At 54.7% G+C, this 17,359-nt stretch overlaps 1 protein-coding gene across 6 annotated transcripts in view; it reads left to right on the plus strand.

Annotated features, from left to right (window-relative positions):
• The window catches only part of MAPKBP1 (mitogen-activated protein kinase binding protein 1), a 52,865-nt gene extending 35,641 nt beyond the window's left edge, over positions 1-17,224 (plus strand). For 2 of the 6 annotated variants that reach the window (XM_012462439.3, XM_064374884.1), the window contains 27 exons: positions 1,486-1,656; positions 2,049-2,186; positions 2,450-2,632; positions 2,860-2,877; positions 3,156-3,316; positions 3,974-4,163; positions 4,681-4,827; positions 5,047-5,222; positions 5,964-6,055; positions 6,313-6,438; positions 6,786-6,856; positions 7,012-7,133; positions 7,409-7,484; positions 7,592-7,703; positions 7,917-7,980; positions 8,218-8,352; positions 8,566-8,699; positions 8,903-8,958; positions 10,448-10,684; positions 11,204-11,370; positions 11,596-11,741; positions 11,843-12,040; positions 12,216-12,300; positions 12,569-12,852; positions 13,080-13,694; positions 14,117-14,232; positions 14,825-17,224. In XM_012462439.3, coding sequence (XP_012317862.2) covers positions 1,486-1,656; positions 2,049-2,186; positions 2,450-2,632; positions 2,860-2,877; positions 3,156-3,316; positions 3,974-4,163; positions 4,681-4,827; positions 5,047-5,222; positions 5,964-6,055; positions 6,313-6,438; positions 6,786-6,856; positions 7,012-7,133; positions 7,409-7,484; positions 7,592-7,703; positions 7,917-7,980; positions 8,218-8,352; positions 8,566-8,699; positions 8,903-8,958; positions 10,448-10,684; positions 11,204-11,370; positions 11,596-11,741; positions 11,843-12,040; positions 12,216-12,300; positions 12,569-12,852; positions 13,080-13,694; positions 14,117-14,232; positions 14,825-15,052 — 4,248 coding nt within the window. In that variant the 3' untranslated portion in view covers positions 15,053-17,224. The remainder of the gene's footprint in view (positions 1-1,485; positions 1,657-2,048; positions 2,187-2,449; positions 2,633-2,859; positions 2,878-3,155; positions 3,317-3,973; positions 4,164-4,680; positions 4,828-5,046; positions 5,223-5,963; positions 6,056-6,312; positions 6,439-6,785; positions 6,857-7,011; positions 7,134-7,408; positions 7,485-7,591; positions 7,704-7,916; positions 7,981-8,217; positions 8,353-8,565; positions 8,700-8,902; positions 8,959-10,447; positions 10,685-11,203; positions 11,371-11,595; positions 11,742-11,842; positions 12,041-12,215; positions 12,301-12,568; positions 12,853-13,079; positions 13,695-14,116; positions 14,233-14,824) is intronic. The other 4 variants (XM_012462444.3, XM_012462442.3, XM_064374885.1 and 1 more) reach the window with 4 other exon arrangements.
• The last annotated feature ends 135 nt before the right edge of the window (positions 17,225-17,359 follow it).

Here is a 17,359-nt window from a genome sequence, read left to right on the forward strand (position 1 = left end):
TGTCACTTTGACTTCTGAAACAGACACCAAATCCTGGTTTTCACTGTACCTTAAAACAGTGGTTCTCAAGCTTTAGTGTACATCAGAATCACCCGGAGGGCTTGTGAAAGCAGACCTCACTGGGCCGGTCCTCAGAGATTCTGATTCTGTAGGTCTGGGATGGGGCTCTGAAATTTGTATTTGTAACAAGTTCCCAGATGGTGCTGTTGCCACTGGTCAGGGAATTGTGCTTTGGAAACCTCTGCCTTAAATATTCCTTATCCTCGGGGGCCCCCTGCTGGGCTCAGGAGGAACACCTCTGTCCCGGCGTGGTCTTACTAGGGGCAGAAATAGACCTGAGTGGTAGTGGCTCTCAACGCCGGCCGCCCATCAGAACCATTCAGGGAGCTTTGAGCAAACAGAGGTACAGACTGCCCAGAGATGCTGAGTAAAATCTGGGGCCGCTTTCTCCCTGATAATCAGTGTTGCTCTCAGATCTTTATCATATTTCCTCTGTTCCCTGCCCTGTATAGCACCCCACTCAACTTTTGGTTGAGCGGGGAGGGATGGTATCCAGTAGCTGAGGAGGCAAGGGCCCCGCTCTGGAAGGCTAAGGGGGGTGGTTCTGTATGCCTGTGGAGAACTTAAGAAGTTGTTGGGTACCAGCCCCAACCCTGTACGTGGGTGCCCTTAGTCCCAGTGGTGATGAGGGATTGAGAAAAGGAAGTAAAGACAGAGACGCAAGAGTAGAATGTACAGCATGGGTCCAGGGGACCAACGCAAGCGTGGGAACTGTTGGCCCCCCAGCTCTGTGCTCCAAACACTTTTATTATGTGCATAATCTCATAGATCTTATGGGCGTGGAAGGGAAAGGTGCAGGGGTATCTAAGATAGCCTGGCAGAAAGCACTTGAGATCCTTCTAAGACATGCTAAACTAGTACTCTGAGTTTGTTATCAGGGTTCGGCTACATCAGAAGTATAGCAGATGAGGAGCCACCTGCTCTGACCACACCCAGTGCATCCAGGGGCTTTTATCAAGGTTGCATTGAGGACGTAGAGCAATTAAAATCACTCCATATTCTGAGAACCTAGGCAGAGCCTGAGGCGTTCTGTGATCTCTGCCCTGCAGGGCTTTTCTCCTCCTTGCCAGCTCCCATGCAGAGGTCACCTCCCTTCTCAGAGATCTTTGCACAAGCCCTCTTTACGAGACCCTCATGCAGTCTCCATGTTGAGAAGGCATTTGTGGGACCAGAGCAGTATTGCCTGCTCTGCAACCACACCGGTATTCTCCAGTATTACTGAGCTCTCAGATGGTCTTTACCTTAGGCCTCCTGTTGCCACTTGATTTCTAATTAACTGAACTAATAATATAGTTTAGTTCAGTGTATAAACTTCAGTCTACTCTGAGCCAAGCAAGCTTATAATTATTTAGCTAGAATTAACATAGGTCTCCCCCTGGCCATCTTGGCCCACAGAACTCACTTCCGGTTCTTGCCTCCCTGCAGAGTGGGCACATGCCCGCCGTGCGGGTTTGGGACGTGGCAGAGCGTAGCCAGGTGGCTGAGCTGCAGGAGCACAAGTATGGTGTGGCTTGTGTGGCCTTCTCTCCTAGCGCCAAGTACATTGTCTCTGTGGGCTACCAGCATGACATGATCGTCAACGTGTGGGCCTGGAAGGTGAGTGGCTGAGTGGGGTGGCCTGGCAGCCTCACAGTGGTCAAATGTCAGCTGGGGAGGCAAGAGACTACTGACCTGCACTGCTCCATCCACCCCACTGAACCCTTCTCATTGTAGAAAAGGATTTGAAGCAGAGAAGAGCAACCGTGTAGCCAAGCATGTTGGTAGAAGGGGGCTAATTTTATACCTTACAAGGCCTTCTGCAGGAAACAAATCTTTTCAGCTCCTCTAGAAAGGGATTCTTTCCCCACCCCTCTTTTTCCAGCCAGTAAATTCTGGGAAAAAAACCACTTTTTCAAGTACAAATTCTAACTCTCCTCCATTCTCTGAGTCACTGTCTTCTTAGCTCCAAGAGACAGAGCCTTGATTCTTCCCTTTGGCATCCCCTCCAGAAAAACATTGTGGTGGCCTCCAACAAAGTGTCCAGTCGGGTGACAGCAGTGTCTTTCTCTGAGGATTGCAGCTACTTTGTAACTGCAGGCAACCGGCACATCAAATTCTGGTATCTTGATGACAGCAAGACCTCAAAGGTGAGGTGCTGAGGCTGGGAGTACCCACCAGGGCCCTGGCCAGGGCCTGCTCAGCCCTCCCCAGGAGCTCTGCTTCACCTGGGCCTCTCTCTGCATCCCCAGCAGTCCTGCAGAAGTTTTGGATGAACCAAATGCTGTCTGGGCTGAGGAGTAGGCTAAAAGAGCAAGGGGGCCTGGGGGCGTCCCCCATCCTCTCCTGGGGCCTAGTTTGCAGGGGCAGGCTCTGGAGTGGATAGGGGGATAACACTGGTGTGCCTCCACAGGTGAATGCCACTGTGCCCCTGCTGGGCCGCTCAGGGCTGCTGGGAGAGCTGAGGAACAACCTATTCACTGACGTGGCCTGTGGCAGAGGCAAGAAGGCGGACAGCACTTTCTGCATCACGTCCTCGGGGCTGCTGTGTGAGTTCAGTGATCGGAGGCTTTTGGACAAGTGGGTGGAGCTGAGGGTAAGTACCTCCATCCTCAAGGGTAGGGTCAGCCCATATCTCAGTTCAGGGGAGAACTAGTGCCCAGGGCTTCAGAGTAGGAGCTGGGCCCTTACTACATGAGATCCCAGGAGAATGAAGCTTGAGGGAGCTAGAGCTTGGCCCAGTTCCAGCCCTTGGTGATCTGTATAACTGCCTCCTCTCTGCTCTTTCTGTCTCTCTTTCCCTTGCTTTCCTCTTCTGCTCAGAACACAGACAGCTTCACAGTAAGTGGTGCCTGCACCTTCCTCTCTCTCTTACGCTGTTTCTTTCTCTTCACTGGGCTTTTCCTACTGGATCCTCTGGTGCCTTAGAAGAATCCCTGATTCCTGTCTCCCGGCTGCACGGGGCTGAGGGGCTCAGGACGGAGCAGCTGGGCAGTTTTTCCCTTGCCCCTGCCTTGGCTGGTCCCTCCTCTTGGCAAGTGACTGTTGATGGGCGGGGAGGAGAGACTACTGAGTGAGTGGGCAGGTGGCCTTGCTGAGCTGAGCCACTCTGCCCACAGACCACAGTGGCCCACTGCATCTCTGTGAGCCAAGACTACATCTTCTGTGGCTGTGCTGATGGCACCGTGCGCCTTTTCAACCCCTCTAACCTGCACTTCCTTACCACCCTGCCCCGACCCCATGCTCTGGGGACAGACATTGCCAGCGTCACTGAGGCCAGGTGAGCTACATGGGCCCCCTTCCTCCATTCGTAGCCTTGCCCCTGCCCAGTCTTTCTTGGCAGTGCTTCAGGGAGCAGGTGAAGAGTGTATTGATGGCCCAGAGATTACTGGGAACACCTCGTTAGACAGAAGAATTTGGGTTTATTGGTACTTGTTGCAACCAAGGAGACCCCACACTGTGGAAAATTGTGGAGAGTCTCAGTAAGTGGGTGTTGGGAGGGGCTTATGGGATTAGATAATATCTAAGAGGTGAAGGAAAGGTATGGGGCTAAAGCTGTATTTGGTAAAAAAGCCGCCCGCAGTCACGTAGATGGGAAAGGGTGGTGTTTGGTCATTGCTGTGGTTTGTATGGTGATCTCGTTTTTATCTGTGCACAGAGTAGTCTTGTTTTTGTTTTGCCCCATCACAGCCATAGAATTCCCTTGTCTAACATTGGTGTTCTGCGAAACTGTGTTCACCTAAACACCATGCCCAGCAGCTAGTGCCGGGTCAAGTTCCTGTGGATGGCTGGTAGGGGCTCCTTCCTACTCGCAAGCAACTTACTTCCAAACCTGCGGGTCTGGGAGGGCTCCTCACACAACACTCCTTCCATTGTGGATTGGCTTCCCGTTTCATTCCCTCCAGTCTCACCCATGTGCCCTGTCCTTTCCCTACAGTCACCTCTTCTCTGGAGTGGCCAATGCCAAGTATCCAGACACCATTGCCTTGACCTTTGATCCTGCTAATCAGTGGCTGTCTTGTGTGTACAATGATCATAGCATTTATGTTTGGGATGTGAGGGACCCCAAGAAAGTGGGCAAGGTGTACTCGGCCCTGTATCATTCTTCCTGCGTCTGGAGCGTGGAGGTATGTGGGCTGGCTGGAGACTGGCCAGGTTGGCTGGGGTACCATTTGGAGGACAGAAAATGGGGATCCCCAAGTATAACCTTATGTTCCCGCTGCCTCCCTGTTTGTCTAGTGACTTCCCTGTGATAGATCCTGGGGACTGAGTTTGCATGTTACAGCCTTCCCCAGTGTGCCCCATCCTTAGTTTTGCCTCAGTGATCTTGGACAAGTTAATGAACTTGACCAAGCCTCAGCTTCCTCAGTGTAAAATGATACTTGATTTACCTAATTGTTGTAAGAATAAAGTGAAATAATTTAAGTGGGAGACATGGAAGAGTGGCTGATAGATAGTGGGTGCCAGGTTAACGTGCTTCCCCGTGGTCATGATGAAGAGTATATACCAATTACGGCCCATGGCAGGCACTGGGCTGAGTTCTGGCTACCATTCCCTCTTCCATCCCATTCCCTTCCATCTTCTTGGGTAGGCAGGGGACTGCTTCCAAATGGAGGCCTGATTGTGTTCCCTCGGCCCCTTCAGGTCTACCCCGAGGTGAAGGACAGTAACCAGGCCTGCCTGCCCCCCAGTTCCTTTATTACCTGCTCCTCAGACAACACCATCCGCCTGTGGAACACAGAGAGCTCTGGGGTGCATGGCTCCACCCTGCACCGAAACATCCTCAGCAACGTGAGCCTGAGGCCGTGGGGCCCCCACTGCACCCTCAGTGCCCCTATCCCCACAGCTTCTGCACCTTGATTTTGGGAACTGGGCCCCTAGACCTTGGCCTTCTAGCCCTCATTTGGCTGTGTTCTGTGGTCCAAGGGTAGGTTTTGCCCAGGTTTCTCTCCCCTCGCAGCTGTACTGGTCAGGCCTTCCTCATCCGCCTCTTCTAACCTGTTCCACTAGGACCTCATTAAAATCATCTACGTGGATGGGAACACCCAGGCCCTGCTGGACACAGAGCTGCCTGGAGGGGAGAAAGCTGATGCATCCCTGATGGATCCCCGTGTGGGCATCCGCTCTGTGTGCGTCAGCCCCAATGGACAGCATCTAGCATCTGGGGACCGTATGGGCACACTTAGGTAATGGCAGGCCCAGGGTGGGTACTGACTGCCTCTCATGGTGCAGAGTCAGGTATTTAGAACTTTAGGGAGAGTTTGACTCAAAAATGTTGGACCACAAAATATTTATCGACAAGGGAAAGATAATAACTTTACAATGAGTAAACCTATCAGAAATCATCTTCACCAAGCGATCAAGATTAACATCCTCGTATCAACATCATGAAGCCCAAGATAGGATGTACTAAGAAGGGTGTGACAATGTTTCTGTGGTGTTCTTAACAAAAATGCATAACTCAATGTAAGTATGAGAAAACATCTGACAAACTCAAATTGAGGTACATACCACAGAGCAATCACTACTCTTCAAAAGCGTCAAGATCATGAAAGGTCAGGAAAGACTGAAGGACTGTTACATACGACAGAAGTCTAAGGAGAAGAAACTCAATGCAATTTGGACTCTGCATAGGATCTGGGGTCAAGAAAAAGGACATAGTGGGAAAACTGGTAACATTTGAGTAAGGTCTCTAGTTAACAGTATTGTACCAACATAAATTTCCTAGTTTTGATAATTGCACTATTGTTAGGGAAAGCTGGGTAAGGGAAATATGGAAGCTTTCTATTCTTTCAGCAACTTTTCTCTATGCCTAAAAGTTCAAAAAAGGGAAAAAAGGTAGGGGGACAAAATGTAGCAGAGGAGGGGGTGTAAGTCCTTCCTGCGGCCTGTCCATGACCTCTTCCCACCTCTTCTCATCTTTTCAGGGTGCATGAACTTCAGTCCCTCAGTGAGATGCTGAAGGTGGAGGCCCATGACTCTGAGATTCTGTGCCTGGAGTATTCTAAGCCAGACACAGGTCAGGAGAATGCCCGGAATGGCCCAGGGCTCACTCAGTCCTGCTGGTGCCACTTATATCTGTCCTGGCTCTTGGATGTGTGTTGGTAATCCTTTGGATCACTGGGGTCTTTGCTGGTTTAGAGGAGGACAGCTCTGTCCTTGCTCCGTGGTTCACATGGCTTGGGGTATGGGGCTCAGTTCCCTCGGGGCTCTTTGCCAGGCCCAGATAAGGAAGTTCAGGGCACTCATGGGTTGATGAAGTTCTTCCAACCCCAGGTCTGAAACTGCTAGCATCGGCGAGCCGGGACCGGCTGATCCACGTGCTGGATGCGGGGCGGGAGTACAGCCTACAGCAGACCCTGGACGAGCACTCATCCTCCATCACTGCAGTCAAGTTTGCAGGTGGGGCAGGGTGAATGAGACATGCTGCCACCCTCACCCCTGCTGCCATCTACCTCCCCCTCCATGAGAAGGGTCTGCCGGTCATGGGGCAGTGTTGGACAGCAGCTGGGAGGCCTGGAGGTGGTGGGAAGACAGGTGGAACAGAGACTCTCAGTGCAGGGACTTGAGCCAGCCAGGTTGGGCTGAGGATAGGGAGAAAGGAAAATCTGGGTTTCGAGGTTTAATTTAGTTGGTTTTCCCTGGCATGTAGAGTAGCTTGATGGGGGATCATATGGAGGGAAGGTGGGAGAGAGGCTGCTCCCATGTGGTGAGAGCAGTGGGAACAGCTGGGCCCCCCTCCTTCATAGCCAGCGATGGGCAAGTCCGCATGATCAGCTGTGGAGCAGACAAGAGCATCTACTTCCGCACTGCGCAAAAGGTGAGGACGCGGGGCTTTCCTGAGGGGCAGGGGCAGGGCGGAGTCTACCATTCCCCTGCGTGAGGTTACAAGAGGTGAAGGGAGGCGCAAGTTGGACTCTTGGGGCCTGGTGAGGCATCTGGGTGTGGGCCTGCCCACATACTCTGCCCCTGCAGTCTGGAGATGGAGTGCAGTTCACACGGACACACCACGTGGTGCGGAAGACGACCCTCTATGACATGGATGTGGAGCCCAGCTGGAAGTACACGGCCATCGGCTGCCAAGACCGAAATATTCGGTGGGTGTCTCCTTCTCAGACTCTCTACCCACATTCCTTCATTGCCCTAGGGGGTCAGCTCCATGCAGCTAAGTTCCCACATCTGTTGTTCTGTCCTGGACCTTGTACCCCCTTGAGTTTACAGTACTTTGCCTCACCCAAGAGGTGGTAGCCCATTTGCTGCCGGTGGTGGCCCCCAGAGAGCATAGGCCAGGGGTGGATGTTGGCCTTTCCATTACCCAGGTGTGCTCTACCTTCACAGCCTCCACATGTGAAAGAGAGTGTGTTTCTTACAGGATATTTAACATCAGCAGCGGGAAGCAGAAGAAGCTGTTTAAAGGGTCACAGGGTGAGGATGGCACACTCATCAAGGTAAGGACCCAGGAGGGGGCACCGGACAGGGGCTTGGGGACAGGGTGGTACCAGGTGGGAGGGACTGGCACTTCCCACATCCTCCAGCTGTATGTCCTGCTCCTCAGGTGCAGACAGACCCCTCAGGGATCTACATTGCCACCAGCTGTTCTGACAAGAACCTCTCCATTTTTGACTTCTCCTCAGGCGAGTGTGTGGCCACCATGTTTGGGCACTCAGGTGAGTGTAACCTAAATACCTGAGTAGAAACTGATACCTGCGTAGAACCTGAGTGAGTTCTACCCCTGGAACTTCACTCTTCTGTTAGTTTCTTGGGACCTGCAGAGCTACTGCTCCTACCCTGCAGCCAACCCCCGTGTCCACTATTGGGACTGAGTGAACTTGGTTGGGAATTCAAGGTGGTTTATAGACCATATTCTTTGTTCTTCACAGAGATTGTCACTGGCATGAAATTTAGTAATGATTGCAAACATCTCATCTCTGTGTCTGGGGACAGGTGAGCAGAAGCCAGCTTCCCTGAGAGACAAATTCTTACTGTGCCACAGCACCCTGCCCTCCCCTCTCTTCATCTCAGCAATGTCTCTGGGAATTGGGGTTAACAGGGATATCCCTTGGCTATACCTGACCTGGAGGGTGGCTATGGTCTCCTTCCCAGCCATGGATAAGGGGAACGAATGATGTTGCCCCCTTCAGAGTCCTCCCTGTCTCACCCAACTCTGTGGCTTTACCCCAGCTGTATATTTGTGTGGCGCCTGAGCTCTGAGATGACCATCAGCATGAGGCAGCGTCTGGCTGAGCTACGCCAGCGTCAGCGGGGCAGCAAGCAGCAAGGACCATCCTCTCCCCAAAGGGCTTCTGGACCCCACCGGTGAGAACAGAATGTGGGCAAGTGATGGGTGGGTGTGCAGATGGCTTGCTGTGACCTCAGCGCTCTTCCTCCATGCTCTGGGCCTGCCATTCAGCAACTCTGTCTCCCAATACCTCTCACACAAGGATCCATGAGGTCAGCCTCTCCTCGCATTGAGTCCCCTCACCCCCTGTTGAGTCCGTCTCCCCATGCCCTTCCTTGTCTCGGACTCAGGCACCAGGCCCCATTGATGGTCTCTCCTGGACCGGCTCTCTCATCGGACAGTGACAAGGAGGGAGAAGATGAGGGGACTGAAGAAGAACTTCCAGCACTGCCCGTCCTTGCCAAGAGTACCAAGAAGGAGCTGGGTCTGTGGCAGTTGGGTGTGGGGCCAGACAGACCCTAGTTGGTATAATGGCTAGATATGCTTTTTCTGGGACTTTGTGGGGAGAGCAGTGTGAGCTGAGGAAACTGAGGCATCATTGTGGTCACATGGTATGAGCTGATGGGGCCAGGGCTCCAGGGGTGGGTGGGCAGGAGACACTCCCTCTGACTGCCTATTTCTTTCTAGCCTTGGTCCCCAACCCAGCATTGCCCCGAAGCCTGTCCCACTGGGAGATGAGTCGGGTGAGTCACCATTGTTAAAATGTTCTTCCAAGGTTACAGGAGGCAAGGGGAGGTGAGAGCAGGGCTCTCCGGGCCGGGTAGGATATTGGGGCATGGGGGCTGCCCACATGCCACACTCCTGTGTCCAAGGAAGGCCTTGTAGGGAAAGTTGAAGCACTGGGCCAGTCCTGGGTGTGGGATGAAGAGAGCCCAGGTATTTCCTTCAGATGAGGACCAGAAGAGGTGGGTGGAGCACGGGGTTGCCTAGCACTTAGGGAGGTGCTGCTGCTTCAGCTGCATGGTGCCTGGAAGTAAATCTCATCAGAGAACAGCTCCAGGTGGGGAATGGACAAAGGGCCTCTTAGCCAAATAGTGAGAGCTATAGTGCAGGAAACCAAGAATCCAGAGAGCAGAGATCTAGAGAAGCTAGTTCTAAAGACCCTTGTTAGGAGGTGAGCAGAGAACTTCCAGAATAGTTAGAGGGAAAAGGCCACGAGGGGACCAGTAACTGAGCGACTGCTGTAGGGTGGCCAGAGGGGGATGAAGGTGTTCCGAGCAAGTCCCCAAACACCAAGACCTTCCATTGTCAGCAACAGTTTCACAAAGTGATGGCACTGTGGTGGCTCTAGTGTACCCTGGCCAGGCCAGGGGTCTCAGGCCTGGGCTATAGGTTAGTCCTCCATGCTGTGAAGGGTCTTTGGGGCCTCCAGCCATTGGAGAAGTTGGGGTAGAGAGAGGCAGAATGAGTGGTTGGTGTAGACAGGCAAAAGTGGCCTTGGCCCTGGGCTGGGTTTCTTGGAGGACTCTTGGTAGTAAGTGGTTGTTGCTGGGGCTGTCCTCAGAGCTGGGACACTTTTAGAGACTCCCAGCTCTGAGGCATCCATGACACCAGGTGAAGGCTGAGACTAGAGATTCCTGTGCCAGAGGATGTAGAATGCAGCTAAGAGCATGAACTCTGGAGCCAGACTAACCTGCAGGCCACTTACTGTCTGTGGGATGCGGACTGGTCACTTAAGCTCCCTGTGCTTCAGTCTCCTCATCTGAAAAACAGGGATTATAATAGTGCCTATTTCAGGCCGGGCGCGGTGGCTCACGCCTGTAATCCCAGCACTTTGGAAGGCTGAGGTGGGTGGATTACAAGGTCAGGAGTTCGAGACCAGCCTGGTCAACATGATGAAACCCCATTTCTACTAAAAATACAAAAATGAGCTGGGCATGGTGGCAGGTGCCTGTAGTCCCAGCTACTGAAGAGGCTGAGCTAGGAGAATTGCTTGAACCTGGGAGGCGGAGGTTGCAGTGAGCCAAGATTGCACCACTGCATTCCATTCTGGGTGACAGAGCAAGACTCTGTCTCAAAACAAAAACAAAAAGCCAATAGTGCCTATTTCAACCTTTCAAAAGGTTGCTGTAAGGATGAAGTAAGCTAGTAAGTGTAACATGCCAGGCACACAGTAAGGGATATATGGATATTTGTTGATCTTAACGTGTGGTTGTTACTACCTCCCACCAGGCACAGGAGACTGTGGGGTTCCTGGACCCAGCTCCTGCAGCCAACCCAGGACCCAAAAGAAGGGGGCGCTGGGCTCAGCCTGGTGTGGAGCTGAGTGTTCGATCCATGCTAGACCTGCGGCAGCTGGAAACACTGGCCCCAAGCCCACGGGGCCCTCGCCAGGACTCGCTGGCCATGATCCCATCTGGTCCTGGGAAGCACGAGCAGCAGGCCCTTGAGACTTCACTCGCTAGCCAGGTGAGCCAGCTTTCTCTCAGTGCTCTAGAGCACTCCAGGGGGCCTTAGGCAGCCTTTGCCACCAGCTGGGACCTGAGCTCTGGTCCAGTCTACTTGGTCTGCCTCTGTGGCGCATGGTTAACCGAACTGCAAAGCCAGGACAGGGCTGGCCAGGCTGTATGGTTTGGTCATCAGGGCAGGCAGGGGAGCAGTTGGGATAGAGAGGCAAAAGTGGCCTTTGCCCTGGGCTGGGTTTCTTGAAGGACTCTTGGTATGAAGTGGTAGCTGGAGGTTGGCAGCCCAGAGTGTTAATATAGAAGTTCCCATCAACAACTGGAGCCCAGCCTGGCTTCTTGGTGTCTGTCCTCAGAGCTAGAGTATTCTGCTTCCCCCAGAATTAGTGCACACCACATCCTTACCCACCTCCACCTCTTCTCCAAAGGGAGGGTCACTAAGGGCTTACCCACCAGCTACCACTGCCTCATCCTTCACCTCTTCTCACATCAGCTGCTCTAGTGATGTCCCTTTGTGTGTTCCCAGAATGAAAAGCCCACTCGGCCTCAGGCTTCCCAACCCTGTTCTTGCCCCCATATTATCCAATTATTGTCACAAGAGGAAGGGGTCTTTCCCCAAGATCTGGAACCTGCACCCATTGAAGATGATATTGTCTACCCGGAGCCAAGTGACAGCCCCACCATGGATGCCAGGCAAGGATCTTGCCCTGGCCAGACCTTGTGGGCCGTGCAGCCCCCTGTCTTCCCCTCTTCCTGAGTGTTGTTTAGTTGGGGGAGGGTTGGCCCCCAGGATCCTCAGGGCTTACCTACCAGCTCACCGCTGCCTCATCCCTCACCCTGATCACAGGCAGGAGTCCAGCTGGAATGCTGCTCACCCATGCTTACTGCCTTTTCTTCTCCCTGCTGGAATCCTGGCAGTGAGTTCCAGGTGCAGGCTCCAGCCCGGGGAACTCTGGGAAGAGTGTACCCAGGCAGCAGGAGCTCAGAAAAGCACAGCCCCGACAGTGCCTGCTCTGTGGATTACAGCAGCAGCTGCCTTTCCAGCCCCGAGCACCCCACTGAAGGTGAGGCTGCAGCCGGGAGGGAGGGCTCATGGGCTGAGGTGCGGGAAGCCTCTGGCAACAGATGGGTGCAGTGCAATGCCTCTCTTTTCTCCCCACACCAGACTCTGAGAGCACAGAGCCCCTCAGTGTGGATGGCATCTCCTCAGACCTTGAAGAGCCAGCTGAGGGTGATGAAGAAGAGGAGGAAGAGGAGGGAGGCACGGCCTCCTATGGGCTGCAGGAGGGAAGCCCCTGGACCCCAGACCAGGAGCAGTTTCTGAAACAGCACTTTGAGACTCTGGCCAATGGAGCTGCTCCAGGTGTGGTCAGAGGGCCAGCATTTAGTGCCTGCAATTTGCCCTTCTCCCCTCCTTGCCTCCCTGAGAGGAGCGTTCCAGGGTATAGATAGTGGCTGGGCTTTCCTTCTCAGGGAAGCAAAATCTGGGCCAAGGGCTTGGTTTCTGCCCCAATTCATGATTTTTCTGACCCTGGTAGGGGCCCCAGTGCAGGTGCCAGAGAGGTCAGAGTCTCGGAGCATCTCTTCACGATTCCTGTTAAAAGTGCAGACCCGCCCACTCAGGTACAGAGACCCCCTCCACACAGCAGCAGCAGCAGCTCCGGCTCTCCTGGCCTCCCAGTGCTGCTGCCCTCTCCTCTCCAGTGTTCTGTCTCTTCATGCCTGGGGTGTTTTCACACTTGGTTCTGGGCTAACCGGCCTTACCCCAGCCCTGTCTGGCTTTGTGCTTGTCCTTCTCTCCTAGTGCCTTAGTGCCATGAGTTTCTCACCATTTTGGCAGGGAGGAGCATTGAGCCTTCTCTGGGCCTTCTTCCACATTTCCTCCCTGTAGGGAACCATCCCCGTCCTCCTCAAGCCTGGCACTGATGTGGAGACCAGCCCAGGTGCCACAGGCATCTGATAAGCATCCGAGAGGCAATGGTGCCAGTCCCCCTGGAGCACCCCCGGAGGCAGACCTGTCCTCTGTCAATCCCAGCCCCCAGCAGGCCGCCACTGTGCTGTTGTCACGATGCCGTCTCAACCCTGACAGCAGCTGGGCTCCCAAGAGAGTGGCTACAGCCAGCCCCTTATCTGGACTCCAGAAAGCCCAGTCTGTGCATAGTCTGGTGCCACAGGGTGAGGAGCTTGCTGGGCTCGGTGCCAGGGTGCAGTGTGCAGTGCGGAACAGGTGTACATGCTGGAGGAGGGAGGGCCTGGTGTAGCCCTGATATGTCACTGTGCTGGCCACTGGGTGTCCCTTAATGGGCAGGTGGAGGGGAACAGCAGCTCTTAGGTATTGGGCATTGGTACCTGGGATGCCTTTCTTACCACCTGACCTGTGTATACTTCTGTGTCCTTTGCAGAAAGAGATGAGACTGGTCTACAGGCCCCTTCACCAGGCCTATTGCTCTCTCAGGAAATCAAAGCTCAGGATGGTCTGGGCTCCCTGCCCCTGGCTGATGGCCGTCTGTCTCGGCCCCACTCTTACCAGAACCCCACCACCAGTTCCATGGCCAAGATATCCCGCAGTATCTCTGTTGGGGAGAACCTGAGCCTGGTCTCTGAACCTCAAGCTCCTGCCCCTATCCGAGTCTCACCACTCAGCAAGCTGGCCCTGCCTAGCCGGGCTCACCTGGTTTTGGACATCCCCAAACCACTGCCTGACCGTCCTACCCTGGCTGCATTCTCACCTGTAACCAAAGGCCGGGTTCCTGGCGAGGCAGAACAACCTGGCTTCCCAGTGGGCCTAGGAAAAGCTCACAGTACAACTGAGAGATGGGCCTCTTTGGGGGAGGGCACCACTCCCAAGCCTCGGACAGGCTGCCAGGCTCATCCTGGGCCCAGCCACCCCTGTGCCCAGCAACTGCCAGTCAGCAGCCTCCTCCAAGGCCCTGAAAACTTGCAGCCCCCACCCCCTGAGAAGACTCTCAACCCCATGGACTGCACGAAGCCAGGGGTAGCCCTGAGCCAGGACTCAGGTGTGCACAGCTCCCTAACTGTCCTCTCCTGCCCCTTCCTCTCTGTCCTGTCTCTGGTGGCTGCTCTCTGGCTCCATCCCATTGCTGTGCGTTCAGCTTCTGGTGTTTCTCGTCCTGTCTGCTCCTGTCTCAGGTCCATAAGTCACACCCCTGATGGTGAGACACTCCTGCTAACCTTCATGATTTCCTTGTGACCCACTTGCCCATTCAGTGCCTTCTCGACTTGGGGCTGTCCCTCTCCTCTGGACCTTTTTTGTGTGGTGTTGGGGAGGCCGTTGGAAGAGAAGGCAAGAGGAAGGGACTGAGGGCAAGTCGGGGGTGTGCTGCTGAGGGCTAGGTCTCTCCTGCTCTGAGTGTCTTGGGTGGGGAGGCCTGAAAGGGCTGCAAGTTGGGCCGCACTGAGCTGTATCCATCTCTTTCAGAACCAGCGGTGAGCCTGGAGCAGTGTGAGCAGCTGGTGGAAGAGCTCCGCAGCAGCGTGCACCAGGCCGTGCGGCTCTACCACTCGGTGGGTATTCGGCGCCCCCCTGGCAGGCAGGTGAGCACGTCAGTAGTGCTGGGTGTTTGAATAGCCATGTCCAGAATGGTATGCTAAGGCTCTTGTGCTGACACAGTGGAACACCCAAGAACATCGTGGGCAGCATAGGTGAGGGGGTTAGAGGCCAGGCTAGCCTCTTGAACCGGGCATCTGCGGTCATTTCTGGTTAAGAGCTGGAGACTTCCCTCAGGAGATGAGGCATGGAGAGATCACAGCTGGTTGGCTCAGGACAATCCGTTTATGCCATTGTCCCAGTTTAATTATTAATGGCATCCTTTTTATACCCACAAATTATTTGGCCTCCTGAGACATAGGGAATAGTCCAGGAGGGCTAAACTTTGACAGAGAAAGTTGATTCTGCCTGAGTTGTCATAAGGAGTTGCTAACAAGATGTAGATGGTTCTGTAATCTGATGGGCTTCTCCTTGGGGGTCACCCCCAGAGTCTGCCTGCATCCCATGTCCACATGTCATACATGATGATCTTGGCAGGTAGAATTCCCAGTTAGTCCCTTCTTCTAAGGCAGGCTGGACCCAGGTAGGGCCCCTCCCTTTTGTGTGTCCTCCACCTTACTTCCTGGGGTCTTGTTTCAGGTGACTGGCTGCAAGATGCCCTCAGCAGAGCAAAGTCGGATTGCCCAGCTCCTCAGAGACACCTTCTCTTCAGTGCGACAGGAGCTGGAAGCCCTGGCTGGGGTAGCACTGTCCAGCCCAGGCAGCAGCCCTGGGGCTGTGGGAGCTGAGCAGACACAGGCCCTGCTGGAGCAATACTCAGAACTGTTGCTTCGAGCCGTGGAGCGGCGCATGGAAAGCAGACTCTGAGTTCCAGAAGCCTGCCCCAAGTGAATGAATGCCCCAGCCATTCCAAACTGCAGACCCTCTGCCACTCACCAAAACCTGCAGGGCTGCTTGGAGTGGAAAGCAGGGAGCAGTGTTGAGAGGTGAAGCAGCCTTCCCAGCCACTCCTCGTGGGGTGCCTGTATTTATTAATTTATTTCCCTGACTGTTGCCTCACTTCCTTGGAATTCCTGCCTCCACAGCCCCTCCAGTGGCAGGGACGGGTCTTGGGTCTTTGTCATCTTGGTGCTGTGAGGGGTAAGAGGGCAGCCTGCCCCATCTAGGAATCTGGGAAGGGCTGGCCCTCTCTTAGAAGCCATTTGAAATTACTGCAGGGATCAGCTCCCTGGGGTGGAGCATACACAGGGTACTCGGGTCGAGGTGACAGGTCATGTGGTATTCAGTGCCCTTCAGCCAACTGGGGGCCTTCACCTCTACCTCCACTTCCCCTCTCACACCAGCTGCACTCCCCTGGCTGCCAAAGCAGGGTGGTTTTCCCCAATACCTGGCAGGTCAGAAAGGCAGAGCCATCTGGCCTTCCAGGGTGTCCCCAGCCACCAGGGGACTTGAGTTGGTATTAGAACCTGAGCCCCTACATTCCACTTCCATTCTCCCTCCAAGAGGGGCCCAGCATTGTCTCTCCCTGTGACCCCTTTCTCTCCTGGCCAGAACTTGAGCCAGCTGTGAGACATTGCTGCGGGACAGTAAGCCCTCAGCTGGGCAAACATGAAGCTCTGGTCTCCTTTCCTCAGCCCCTTGTCCTTCCCTGTCCTCCAGCCCTGGACCCCAGCCACCTGCTGGAGTCCAGAGGTAACCTTCTCCCTGCATCCTGAGTGATGCTCAGTCAGAAGCCTGTGTTGGAATGTCCCTCGTTTACAGGGCGCTGGCCCACCTCCTGAGGATCTCAGCCACAGATGAGATCACATGCATGCATGCACACACACACACACCCCTGCACAGCATGCAGATGAGATCACATGCACACACACACACACACACCCCTGCACAGCATGCAGATGAGATCACATGCATGCATAGACACACACACACACACGCACACGCAGTTGAGTGTTGGTTGCTAGAGCATCTGGCTGGCTGCTGTGTGCCTGGTTTCCTCACATCCTGCCTCAGCCTCACCACCCTGGCTTATGGGGAACACACATCAGGGTGCAGAAAAAGGGGTGGAACACACTGAGTGAACCCAGATTCTGGATTCTTGGTGTCCACAGCCTCGCTGATAGGAGATAGCCCATAGGACACCTGGTTTGGGTAGAAGGAGCCTCCTCAAAGGCAGTGCTGGGCACCCACGGGTGTGCTGGATACTGGAGTTTGAGTTGAGGGAGGTGCAGGGGCCAAAGGAGACACTGGAAAAGTGGTCGGTGGGACAGGTAAGTGGCAGAGGTGAGGGGATAGGTTAGAATTTAAAAGGGCAGTAGTTAGGGGTGAGGGTAAGTGAACAGGGCACCGTAGGAGGTAGAGTAGGACCAAGTCATGAGGCAGTTGAAGAGGTGAGGAAGGAGTCTTTGGGCCCTACTGCTCCCCTCTGCTCCAGGTAAGTCAGGTCATGACAGCCCCCTCACTTGTGCTGCTGTGCCGTAGGCAGAGGCTTATAAAGAAGTGGGTTCTGAAGGGTGCCCAGCTGCGGGGCATCAGCCTGAGTGCGTCTGAGCTGCTCCAAAATTGGCCCTCCCCCACTCCTACCACCGCGTGGCCCCGGAACTGCCACAGCTGGCGGCGGGCCCGTACTCGCTGCGCCCCTACCCCGCATACTAGCCGCAGCCCACCGCAGGTGGGACTCAGGTTCGCTTTCTGGGCCAGGTCCTCCTCGAGGAGGGAGCTACCCTCCGCCTGAGGTTTGTGAGAACGTGGCCGCCCTTTTCCTGCCCTCTGACTCTTGTGGGTGGGTGGGGGGGGGGCTCGTGGCCCGGCTGGCGCCCCGTCCCTTTCTGCATGTCTGAGGCCACCGGCAATCGCCGCCCCACTCCAGAGTCGCCCCTGCCCAGTTTTAAAAACCCCTTATTTATAACTTTTCTACTTTGTCGAAGTCGCGGCGCTTTCCGCCTCCTACCCGGCTGCACGGGGCGGCGGCTGTTTTTAAAGTGCCCGTTTGTACTGATGTATGAACTTGTCAATAAACACAATCGTTTGTTAACCGTGGGATGCTGGCCAGTGGGGCAGGCGGAAGCGGGCGCAGCTGCTCACTCCACCGCTTTGGCGGGTGTGCGCCTAGGGGCGGGGCGGAGGCCTCGGGGGGGCGGGGCGGAGGCCTCGGGGGGGCGGGGCGGAGGCCTC

The sequence above is a fragment of the Aotus nancymaae genome, unplaced genomic scaffold (genome assembly GCF_030222135.1).
Source record: "Aotus nancymaae isolate 86718 unplaced genomic scaffold, 86718_ANA_hifiasm-v0.15.2.pri h1tg000011l, whole genome shotgun sequence".
Taxonomy (NCBI): Eukaryota; Metazoa; Chordata; class Mammalia; order Primates; family Aotidae; genus Aotus; species Aotus nancymaae.